This window comes from Saimiri boliviensis, chromosome 6, assembly GCF_048565385.1.
Source record: "Saimiri boliviensis isolate mSaiBol1 chromosome 6, mSaiBol1.pri, whole genome shotgun sequence".
NCBI classification, from domain to species: Eukaryota; Metazoa; Chordata; class Mammalia; order Primates; family Cebidae; genus Saimiri; species Saimiri boliviensis.
In genome coordinates this window covers 47,704,730-47,717,125 of record NC_133454.1, presented here as the reverse complement: position 1 = coordinate 47,717,125, position 12,396 = coordinate 47,704,730, and the positions used below count along the sequence as shown (strand labels likewise).

General features: G+C 46.0%; 2 protein-coding genes across 6 annotated transcripts in view; one reads left to right on the top strand and one right to left on the bottom strand.

Annotated features, from left to right (window-relative positions):
• The window catches only part of DIXDC1 (DIX domain containing 1), a 97,612-nt gene that overhangs the window by 35,177 nt on the left and 50,039 nt on the right, over window positions 1-12,396 (bottom strand). For 2 of the 4 annotated variants that reach the window (XM_010334571.3, XM_003923714.4), the window contains 2 exons: window positions 6,010-6,241; window positions 4,866-4,973 (listed from right to left, as the gene is read on the bottom strand). In XM_010334571.3, coding sequence (XP_010332873.1) covers window positions 4,866-4,973; window positions 6,010-6,241 — 340 coding nt within the window. Of the gene's footprint in view, window positions 1-2,095; window positions 2,180-4,861; window positions 4,974-6,009; window positions 6,242-12,396 lie in introns of those variants that run through there. The other 2 variants (XM_074400574.1, XM_010334572.3) reach the window with 2 other exon arrangements.
• Window positions 2,117-12,396, top strand: part of LOC141584829 (uncharacterized) — a 43,237-nt gene continuing 32,957 nt past the window's right edge. Inside the window, exons 1-2 of one of the 2 annotated variants that reach the window (XM_074400577.1) lie at window positions 2,117-2,667; window positions 7,926-7,995. In XM_074400577.1, the coding sequence (XP_074256678.1) occupies window positions 2,117-2,667; window positions 7,926-7,995 (621 nt within the window). Of the gene's footprint in view, window positions 2,668-7,925; window positions 8,832-12,396 lie in introns of those variants that run through there. The other variant, XM_074400576.1, reaches the window with a different exon arrangement.

Here is a 12,396-nt window from a genome sequence, read left to right as displayed (position 1 = left end):
GACTTGAGCAAATCTCCTGCCTCAGCCTCCGGAGCAGCTAGGACTACAGCTGCATATGATGCCCAGGTAATTTTTTGATTATTTTGTAGAGACAGGATCTCCCCATGTTGCCCAGGCTGGTCTCAAACTCCTGGGCTCAAGCAATCCTCTCTCCTCGGCCTCCCAAAGTACTGGGATTATAGGCGTGGGCCACCATACCTGGCCCTTAAGTTCGGATATAACTACTAGCCTCGGAGGGAACGATGCAGATTTTCAGGGAAGTGGAATTTTAAATCTCCAAAACAACAGCAAATCTACAAGATGGGAATGTGAGGCTGGTGCTCCCATCTGACAGGGAAAAGGAGTCTCGAGCCATTTCTCTTTGCACTGCACCTTGAGAACATCAGCACTGAAACAATCTCAGGGGCTGAGGGGTCTCCAGGCCCAGCCCCCTCTCGGGAATTCTTTCCAAATCCATCACCCAGACAACAGTGAAAGTGGCTAGGATTCACTGACCCACTTAATGTGCCCCTGAAGTCTCCCAGGCGAATCCTCACAACCACGATCAGGAGTTAACATTTCGTCTTCCTAGAATCCAGTAAAAAACAAGAGCCAGGCACGGTGGAGGTAGCCAGGCACTTCAAAAGCAGTGAGGCAGCCTGAGGACTAGTGTCTCATCCTGCTGATTGCCTGTATTTTAAGGGCTTTGGTGGGAATGACCTCAACTGGAAATACATTCTCTTCCTTCTTACAACCACAGAAAACATTGTAAAGCTTTTAAATTGAAATTGCAAATTAAACAAAGTTGCTTAACCATATCTATAGATTTATAACCCAAACAGGCAGGAGGGGTGGGTAATGGCAAGAAGTGATATTCTGAAATAGCAACTGCTTTCTAGAACTTTCTCATTCATCCTTCACCACTTAGGCAATCTTGACTTCCAGGGCAACATGAATTAGCTGCTTGAAAAGCTCTCATCCAAGGGTACTATGTCATTCACAAGGAGAATAGACTTGGGACTGCTCAGGCCTCAGCATTTACCTTCTTACAGAAATGGGAATCCAAGCGTAGAAAGAGGCCTGCAAGAGCTGCTCATCTCTGAGAAACAAGAAAACAACACTTTCTCATCTGACAAGGTGCTATGGATGACATGTTCCACTGTCTGCCTTTGCTGAACCACAGTTGGCATATGTGAGATGGAGTCGGGGAGGAGGGTGCAGTGTGAACCCAGGGTGCTAGAAAACTGCTTTCCTAAAAGCACAGGCGCATGCTCAGCTCCTTCTCCCTCCTAAGAGAGCTGTCTCCCATATAAGGGCAGAAGGAGGCGGATGTCTGGATATCCAACCCCGCTGGGGGAGTGGCAGAGCAGCCAAAGGAAAACAACATTTCTCTTTCTTGAATTGAGGCTGCCAAAGTGAGGCCACAGAGAGGTGAGACCAAGAAACTCGATGGCCGAGTGGAGATATAAAGGACCTCAGGCAGGAAACTCCCGAGACACATGTTAGAGCAGGCACCCTGCTGCCTCCCTAAGAAGTACCTCATGGACGAGGAAGATGCGTTAAATCCTCTGTCCCAGGTCAGAGAAAAATATTTTAATGCTAATTAATTATGTACATGACAGGCTCCTCCCTGATTAGCTTAAAAGTCCTATTTTATAAACAAATAATCCTCTGCTTATCATCATAATCCTCTCTGAGGTCAGAGAACGACTGATCAGGTCTGGGCTGATACATTTCTTAATTCCCACAGGTCTAATAGATCTTCTATCTTAATTTATCAGACAAGGAATCCCGCAGCAAAGATATTGCCAAATCCCAGTCAAATTAATTTTTTTAACGGATAATAGGCAATAAGGAAGAGTCCTGTATTCTCAGGAAGTGCCCTCCCCCAACAGAGACCCTGGCAGGGCCAAGGGCTACTCCTCCTTCCCCCATGCTGGCTCCACTTCCTAAGCCCACCGTATTTTATAGTGATAACTCCTGGTCAGCAGCCTGTCTCCCAACATAGTGCTCCCACCACCCCCTCACCACCTGTCTCCGGCCAAAAGCATCCTTCAGCCCTGCCCCTGCTCCCACCCAGACCCCCACTTTCAAAGCCAGAGTGGCTTCAGCTCACCATTTGACTTGTGTCCCTCCCATGGTCCCCCTCCTGTCTTGGGTTTCAGCAAGCCTGTGTCCCCGGGTGAAGTGGGAGGCTGAGAGTCACATCGTTCCCAAATTCAGGCATGTCTCCCCGCGCTGGGGCTGGAAAACGCCTCCACGGGAAGGCCAGCTAGCGGAGCTACTCGCCCGGCTCGCGGGAGAAAGTGGGAACGGCAGCGGCGGCGTCTCGGCCCCAGCGACGAGGATGCTCCCGGCTCTGAAGCGCGCCGTCCCGGGCGCTCAGACTCTGCTGCAGCCCGGCCCCGGCGGAAGCTGCCACCCCTCGCAGGCTGCCGGCCCCTGGCCGCCGCATCTTGGCCTCCGCGGACGCACGGTGCCCGGCATCCCCCCAGGCGGAGGCATCTCAACCCATTTCCCACTGGGAGGGAGGCTCCCGGCGGCGCAGGCTGCGCCTCGAGTCCCCAGCGGCGATCCCTCCCCGCCCCTCCCTCTGCTCCCTCCCGGGGCTGTCACCAGCCGCGAGGCGGCCGGGCTCCGACCCAAGCCAGCTCCGCTGGGCTGGCCAACCGATCGCTCTGGGCGGAGGTAAGGGGTGCGGGCCGGGGGCGGGGCTGGGCGGGGTGGAGGTGGGGGTGGGGGCGTCGACGAGGGGTTGGGGGATGCTGAGAGGGGAGACGGGGAGACTGGGAGCCCCAGGATAGGGAGGGAAAGGGCCGCGGATAGGCAGAATCCCGAGGAGGGCTCTGGTGGTCTGGGTACTGGGGAGCCCGGCACCTAAAACGTTGCCTTCTCCACTCTGAGCCTTCCCTTCGTGGAGGCGGGGTCGGATAGGTCAGGCCCGCAAGGGGCTCTGGCAGCTCCTCAGGATGGAGACTCCGGTGCTCCCCAGGAAACCCGCCGAGCACCCATCGCCTCCCACCTTCCCTTCTGGCGTTTCGTGTGTTCTTTTTAAACAACTCAGGATCATTCAGCTTGGCTACAGTGAAGAGGCTGGTATGTGGTTTTCGGAGCAACAGGCTGGCAGGACTTCCCCAGGGCGTCTCCCGAGGAGCAGGGGCAGGGGATGAGACACCCAGGGACTGTCCTTCTTTCTGAGCCACTCCTGTCCTGAACAAGCCACATCTGGGGACTCCTGGGCTCTTCATGGGTCAAAGAGCCATGAAATGGGCTCCCGGGGTGGAGGCAAGAACTAAGAATGTACAGGAAGGAAGCTCTCTCCTTCCCTGGGGGCCCACTGAGGGTAAGGCAGCTACTAACTGAGCATGCCAAAGAGCTGAACGAGGGGTCAGCATTAGAAGAAAATGGCAAAATCGAGTAGTAAAAAAACAAGGTAAAGCAAACCATTCTTCTCTGACCCCTCTCCTAGAAAACTGTCACTATTAGCTCATTGCAGCCTGATAGCCAGTGGATCCCTCATTCAAGCAGTCTCATAGCCCTCCCCTCAGTCCTCTTGCCTTGGAGGAGAAAGCAGGTGCTCTCAGGAAGAAATCCACTCTTCCTCCTACCCCTCAACTCTAGCAGGCACTATCAGGCTTAGAAGAATGAAAGGCCTGCAGAGGTGCAGGAAGAAATAGATCTCATTACACAACAACACATCCTGTAATCCTGCTCCAAGTGATAACCTAAGCAGCAAGCAAGGAAGAAATGATTTAGATTCTCATTAAAAGCACACCTGCTGCTTAATGGGCACAGGGCTTCCTTTTGGGGGTGATGAAGATGTCTCCTGCGTGGATAGAGGTGATGGTCGCACCACATTATGAAGATACTAAATGCCACTGAATTGTACACTTTATAATGTTTAATGATTAATTTTATGTTACGTGAATTTTATAAATAAAAAAGCACACCTATTAAATGTAAAAGGTAAAAAGTTAGCAAAGTTATCAGTATATTAAAATACTAGAAAGAGTGCCATATGACCTCAATAAATTAGGAAGTGGTACATCAAAATAGGATGGAATTTTATGAGGAAAAAAATGAGGAAGAAAAGAAAAACACAAAATACATACAAGATAAGGAATAATTAGCCCTAAATAGATCAGATTACACAGGGTTGGGATAGGAAATAAAAGGTCATCAGAGCATAAATTATGATTCAGCAACAAAATGAAATTAGTAAAACATGATCTGGGGAGTGTTTACAGGAGAATGATTTACATGAGCCAGGAAAGTAATCTTTTTGTGCCACTGATAAAGTTTTCATTAGGGCACTGTATCCGGTTTTGGTCTCTGTACTTGGCTCTAAGGGATACAGACAGCTTTCAGCTAGAGTCCCAAACATCAGTAGCTCACTCAAATGCATACTAATCAGCCACACTTCCTGTACATTTGGAAACACTGTAATGCTCTAAGACAATTCTGCTCAATTTCTTCTCTTCTATGAGCTTTAAACGGGTTTTTCAGGCCATAACTTAAGAGTTACACTTAGGCTCAAGGACAGCACAATGGAACTGGCTATCATAAACGCTGGTACCTGATATGCAAATGTCAGAACCACTGGACTGGGCCCTGACAGTTTCCAGTCATCCCCCACGTGGTCACAGCTAAGCACTGGCACTGGAACTGCACAGATTCCATTTGTGGAAAATAAACCACCACCCCACCCTACTTTCCTCCCCTCCTACTGGCACAAACCCACAAAGCACTGCCAAGGGGTATCTCTTTAAAGCCAGACATAAACTGGGGAGAGAAAAAGGGCTTAGGTGCCTTTTTGCTTGTATTGTTACTTGAAGTCGAGAACTCCAAGAATCCCCAAGAATTCAGCTTTCAGAGGCCACAGTTACCTGGAGCAGCTGGATTCAGATGGAGACCTTTGTTGCCCTTCATACTGCTGCACCAGGGCACGCACGCTCCAGTATGGATTCTCAATTTCCTCATCCATGCTGCTGTTCCTAAAGTCAGAGGACATCAGCAAACGGAGAGTATCAGCCCTTCAGATCAGATCAACAGCAAGTACAGATAAACTGCCACTCTGAGAGCAGTATATGTAAGATGACTAAGACAAAACCCTGCCTCAAAGACACTTGGTACCTAGCTGGAAAGGCAGACGCAAAAACAAGTAATTCACCAATCTCTGCAACACCTCAGGGTCCTGCTCTCTCTTAGCAGACACAAAACCCACAAAGCATTTTTTTCTGCCATGACTCCCTAGGACAGCCTGACCTCTGAGTACATTCCAGGGTAGAGCTTCCCCTAGATGAACTGGAACATTGCTCCCACGTACCTCCCAGTGAAGAAAACACGCTCTGCCAAAGGCACATATTTAAATTTTGGGCACCAGAGCAAAAACTTAACACATAAGATTCCTTTACTTTCTGCTAAATGCAAAATAAAAATAAACATCTCAAAGAAAAGGCTTTTCTCTTTTGAGAGTGGCCTCCCTACCTCCACTCCATGTTCTTTTCTGCAATGTGTGGCTGTTTGGGTGATATTTCTTTTTTTTTCTTTTTAATTTAATTTATATTAGGACATAGATGCTAAAGCTTTTTTTTTTTTTTCCTTTTATTTTATTTCTTTCTTTTTTTTTTTTTTTTTTTTTTTTTTTTTGAGACGGAGTTTCGCTCTTGTTACCCAGGCTGGAGTGCAATGGCGCGATCTCGGCTCACCGCAACCTCCGCCTCCTGGGTTCAGGCAATTCTCCTGCCTCAGCCTCCCTTGTAGCTGGGACTACAGGCACGCGCCACCATGCCCAGCTATTTTTTTTGTATTTTTAGTAGAGACGGGGTTTCACCATGTTGACCAGGATGGTCTCGATCTCTTGACCTTGTGATCTGCCCGCCTCAGCCTCCCAAAGTGCTGGGATTACAGGCTTGAGCCACCGCGCCCGGCCTTATTTTATTTATTTCTTATAGGTGACATTTCTATCTACCGCTCTGTATCATCTAACAGAAGAAATATCAGATTCCATCCCCGTATTTCTACCCTTACCTCTGTCTGTATCTAAAGACATCCCGTCCTGATCGGGACATGTCATGACACACATCGGCCAGAGCAGCAGCTGCTCCCTGGGCAACAGCAGTAGCACAGTGTGGCTGGTGACTTTGCAGAGGGCCTCTGGAGTCCCGTCCTTGGTTCACTGTCCTACTAGAGCCAGGTTTGAAATGAGCTGCCAAGGCAAGGACCAGCCTCATGATAGACTTCAGGTTTCCGTCCACAATATCTGAAGGACAAAACAGACCAAGAGATCCTAAGAGGGGGGCAAAAGCTAAGGACTTATGCATTTAATACGTATTGCTAGTGATACAGGTAAGCAAGGCAGTCAGGGTCTCAGTCCTCACAAAGCTCTGTGCAACCAGGGAGACAGAATATGTAAGAGCAATGACAATAAAGTAAGATCACGTGTTTTGATATGTACAGGATTCTTTGGGAAGTCAGAGTAGAGACATCTTATCTAGACGGCTCAGAGAAGGATTCCTAGAGGAAGTGGGTTCTAAACTGAGACTTGATTGATGAAGAGTGGTATATTAGATAAGAGAAAGACAAAGAGTATTCCAGAAAGAAGGAATAACAGGTGTGAATGTCTTTAAGTGGGAGAGAGCATGATATATTAGAGCTGTGCCATCCAATGTGGGAATCATCAGCCACCTGTAGCTATCAAGCACTTAAAAAGTCCTTAGTCTGAAATGAAATGTGCTCTAAGTGTAGTACTTAGCATATACACGTGCCCCCAAAATGCAAAATATCTCGACAACTTTTTATATTGATTTCATGGTGAAATGGAGATAGAGTTAAATAAAATATTATTAAAATTAACCTCATCTGTTTCTTTTTTTATAATGTGGCTATTAGAAACTCTTTTTATGTGCTGGGCACGGTGGCTCAAGCCTGTAATCCCAGCACTTTGGGAGGCCGAGGCGGGTGGATCACAAGGTCAAGAGATCGAGACCATCCTGGTCAACATGGTGAAACCCCGTCTCTACTAAACATACAAAACATTAGCTGGGCATGGTGGCGCGTGCCTGTAATCCCAGCTACTCAGGAGGTTGAGGCAGGAGAATTGCCTGAACCCAGGAGGCAGAGGCTGCAGTGAGCCGAGATCGCGCCATTGCACTCCAGCCTGGGTAACAAGAGTGAAACTCCGTCTCAAAAAAAAAGAAACTCTTTTTATTTTTATTTATTCATTTTGTTTTTTGAAATGGAGTCTCACTCTGTCACCAGACTGGAGTGCAGTGGCGCGATCTCCACTCACTGCAACCTTCGCCTCTCGGGTTCAAGCAATTCTCCTGCCTCAGCCTCCCACGTAGCTGGGACTACAGGCACATGCCACCATGCCCACCTAATTTTTGTATGTTTAGTAGAGATGGGGTTTCACCATGTGGGCCAGAATGGTCTTGATCTCTTGACCTCGTGATCTGCCCACCTCGGCCTCCCAAAGTGCTAGGATTACAGGCATGAGCCACTGTACCTGGCAACTCTTTCTGTTTTTTGAGACAGAGTCTCACTCTGCTGCCCAGGCTGGGGTGCAATGGCACAATCTTGGCTCACTGCAATCTCTACCTCCTGGGTTCAAGCAATTCTCCTGCCTCAGCCTCCCAAGTAGCTGGGATTACAGGCACCCACCACCACACCCAGCTAATGTTTGTATTTTTAGTAGAGACAGGGTTTCACCACGTTGGCCAGGCTGGTCTTGAACTCCTGACCTCAAGTGATCCACCCGCCTTGGCCTCCTAAAGTGCTGGGATTACAGGTGTGAGCCATTGCGCCTGGCATGCTATTAGAAACTCTTAAGTTACCGGGGCCGGGTGCACTCCAGCCTGGGTAACAAGAGCGAAACTCTGTCTCAAAAAAAAAAAAAGAAACTCTTAAGTTACCTATGTGACTTTTATTATATTTCTGTGGCACAGCACTGTGGTGGAGGAACTGAAAGAAGTTCAGCATACCCAGAGCCCAGAATGCAAGAGGAGAGACGGAAAGGTGAGGCAGCAGGGGGGGTCAATCAGAGGGTGCGTTACACAGGGCATGGTAGGCCACAGGAAGGACTCTGGATTTTATCCTAAGGGTCCTCAGATACGGAGGAGTGGCATGAGTATATGTACTCTTAGAAAGATCATTCTGACTGCAGCATAGAAAGCAGATGAGAGAGGGACAAAAATGAGTGCCACAGGACTAACTCACACAGACTGTTAACACTTCTCCAGGTAAACGATAATGATGTCCTAAATGGCAGTGTTCCCTCAAAATAGCTGACTTTAATGGGCCAGATCCCCAAGCCCACTCCACATGGAAACCAGATCAGAGGTATTGTGAAACTCTAAATTTTGCCCTAGAAATAAAAGAGGAATGTAGGCGGAAAGCAGTGCGATAAGTCTGGTGAAAGTCAATGTAAGGAAATGGGTAACATTTTGTTTTCTTTCTTTTTTTTTTTTTTTAGCTTTGTAGCCTTTAAATATATAAGACTTGGAAAAGGATGATTTTTGTTTGTTTTTTCTTTTTCACCTTTTGTTTTAGAAGGAGGTGGTACACATGCAGGTTTGTTACAGAGGTATATTGTGTGATGCTGAGGTCTGGGATATGACTGAACCCATCAACCAGATAGTGAGCATAGTACCCAACGGGTAGTTTGCAGCCTTTCCCCCCCCACACACTCTAGTAGTCCCCAGTTTCTACTGTTCTATTCTTTATGTCCCAATGTGCACCCAATGTTTAGCTCCCAATTATAGGTAAGAACATATAGTATTTGGTTTTCTGGTTCTGCAGTAGTTTGCTGAGGATAATGGGCTCCAGCTGCATCCATGCTGCAGCAAAGGACATGGGACATGATTTTTTTTTTTTTCTTTTTTTTTTTTTTAGACGGAGTTTCGCCCTTGTTGCCCAGGCTGGAGTGCAATGGCACAATCTCGGCTCACCGCAACCTCCGCCTCCTGGGTTCAGGCAATTCTCCTGCCTCAGCCTCCTGAGTAGCTGGGATTACAGGCACACGCCACCATGCCCAGCTACTTTTTTGTATTTTTAGTAGAGACGGGGTTTCACCATGTTGACCAGGATGGTCTCGATCTCTTGACCTCGTGATCCACCCGCCTCGGCCTCCCAAAGTGCTGGGATTACAGGCTTGAGCCACCGCGCCCGGCATGATTTTATTTTTTTATGGCTGCATAGTATGGTATATATATGTATACCAATTTTTTTTTATCCACTCCTCTGTTGATGGGCACCTGGGTTGATTCCATGGTTTTGCTATTGTGAATGGTGCTGTGATGAACATACAGGTGCATGTGTCCTTTTGGTAGAATGATTTATTTTCATTTAGGTATATACCCAGTAAGGGGATTGCTGCAGTTCTTGGAGAAATCTCCAAACTGCTTTCCACAGTGGCTGGACACAGTTACAGTCCCACCAACAATATATGTGTCCCCTTTTCTCCACAATCTTGCCAACATCTGTTATTTTTGTTTTTGTTTTTTAAGACGGAGTCCCGCACTGTTGCCCAGGCTGTATGGAGTGCAGTGGTGCAATTTTGGCTCACTGCAATCTCTGCCTCCTGGGTTCAAGCAATTCTCCTGCCTCAGCCTCCCAAGTAGCTGGGACTACAGGCATGTGCTGCCACACCCAGCTAATTTTTTTGTATTTTTAGTGGAGACAGGGTTTCACCGTGTTGGCCTGGATGGTCTTGATCTCCTGACCTTGTGATCCACCAGCCTTGGCCTCCCAAAGTGCTGGGATTACAAGCATGAGCCACCACGCCCAGCCCAACATCTGTTGTTTTTCTGCTTTTTAACAAAAACCATCCTGACTGGATGAGATAATATCTCATTGTGGTTTTGATTTGCATTTCTCTGATTAGTGATGATCAGCTTTTCTTCATATGTTTGTTGGCCACTCTGTGCCTTTTTTTGAGAAGTATCTGTTCATGTCCTTTGCCCACTTTTTAACAGGGTTATTTGTTTTTGCTTGTTGATTTAAGTTCCCTATAGATTCTGGATATTAGACCTTTGTCGGATTCATAGTTTGTGAATATTTCCTCCCATTCTATAGGTTATCTGTTTGTTCCCTTGACAGTTTCTCTTGCTATGCAGAAGCTCTTTAGTTTAATTAGGTACCAATTATCAATTTTTGTTTATGTTGAATTGCTTTGAGAACTTAGTCATAAATTCTTTGCCAAGGCCAATATCAAGAAGGGTTATTTACTAGCCTTTCTTCTACGATTGTTATAGTTCAAGGTCTTACATTTACATCTTTATTCCATCTTGAGTTAATTTTTATACATGGTGATAGACAGGGATCTAGTTTCATTCTTCTGCATATGGCTAGCCAGTTAAACCAGTACCATTTATTGAATAGGGAGTCTTTTCTTTGTGGCTTATTTTTGTTGAGATTGTCAAAGATCACATGGTTGTAGGTGTGGAACTTTGCTTCTGGGTTCTCTAGCCTGTTCCATTGGTCTATGTGTCTGTTTTTATATCAGTACCATGCTGTTTTGGTTAGCGTAGCCTTGTAGTATAGCTTGAAGTCAGGTAATGTGACACTCCACTTTGTAGCTTTGTTCTTTTACTTTTTAATGTAATGTAGTTTAATTTATTTATTTTAAGACAGAGTCCCACTCTGTTGTCTAGGCTGGAGTGTAGTGGCGCGATCTTGGCTCACTGCAACTTGGCCTCCCAGGTTCAAGCCTGTCTCAGCCTCCTGAATAGCTGGGACTATAGGCATGTACCACCACACCTGACTAACTTTTGTATTTTTAGTAGAGATGAGGTTTCACCATGTTGACCAGGCTGGCCTGAACTCCTGAACTTAAGTGATCCGCCCACCTCAGTCTACCAAAGTGCTGGGATTACAGGCATGAGCCACTGTGCCCAGCCCAGGTTTGTTAATTTTGCTTAGGATTGCTTTGGCTATTCGAGCTCTTTTCTGGTTCCATGTGAATTTTAGGATAGTTTTCTCTATTTCTTTGAAAAATAACATTGGTAATTTGATAGAAATAAAACAAAATATGTAAAATGCTTTGGAAGTTGTGGCCCTTTAAACGATATTGATTCTTCTAATCCACTTATCTGTGTCACCTCTGATTTCTTTCAGCAGTGTTTTGTAGTTCTCCTTATAGAGATCTTTCACCTCTTTGGTTAGATGTATTCCTAGATATTTCTTTTTGTGTGTGTGGTCATTGTAAATGGGATTGTGTTCATAATTTAGTCTCTCAGGTAGAGTGTTATTGGTGTATAGAAATGCCACTGATTTTGGCCAGACATAGTGGCTCACACCTGTAATCCCAGCACTTTGGGAGGCTGAGGCAGGTGGATCACTTGAAGTCAGGAGTTCAAGACCACATTGGCCAACATGATGAAACCCTGTCTCTACAAAAATACAAAAATAAGCCAGGCATGGTGGTATACACCTGTAGTCCCAGCTACTCAGGAGGCTGAGGTAGGAGAATCACTTGAACTGAGGCGGCAGAGGTTGCAGTGAGCTGAGATCAAGACACTGAACTCCAGCCTGGGTGATGAAGCAAAACTCCATCTCGAAAATAAAATAAATAAAATAAAATAAATGTTACTGATTTTGTATCCTGAAACTTTACTTAAGTTGTCTATCAGTTCTAGAAGCCTTTTAGCAGAGCCTTTAGGGTTTTCTAGTTATAGAATCATATCATTGGTGAAGAGAGATAGTTTGACTTTTTCTTCTCCTATTTGGATGCTTTTTATTTCTTTCTCTTGCCTGATTGCTCTGGCTACGGCTCCCAGTACTACGTTGAGTAGGAATGGTGAAGGATTACTTGATACCTTCTACAAGATGTTCTCAATGATCAGTATTAGCCTTACCTAAATTACCTAAACACAGAGAACACCAATAATCCAACATGAGCCCTTCTGTCCCTATTGTCATCAGATCCGCAGGCAATCAGACCCAGGAACTGATGCTGAAACAGAACCAGATCTATAGTCAATTCTTGAGAAACAGCAAGAGAACTAGGGAGCCTATGCTCTCTAAGAACACCTACATTGTTCCTTCCTTGAAGCCTGGGCTCAAAATAGCCCTGCAAACCCATCTGGGCCATGCCAGTACAGAAGAGGGCAGATACAGAGGTCACAGAGCTGCTTTCATCCTGCCTAGAATGTTCTATGGTATTCAAAAAAAGGGCTATAAAATATTTCCCTTCTAAAAAAACTGGATGGAAAAAAAGTAGGTTATGAGTATCTTAAGTAATATTTGGTCACAAAACCCAAGGAACTAAAAAAAATGGAATCTTCATTTTTGGTAACTTAAATGAGAAATTCTAAAATTAATATCCCAATATTTTAATTTCTTCTCTCTTTTTAAAAAAATAGAGACAAAGTCTCACTATGTTGCCCAGGGTGGTCTCAAACTCCTAGGCTCAAGTCA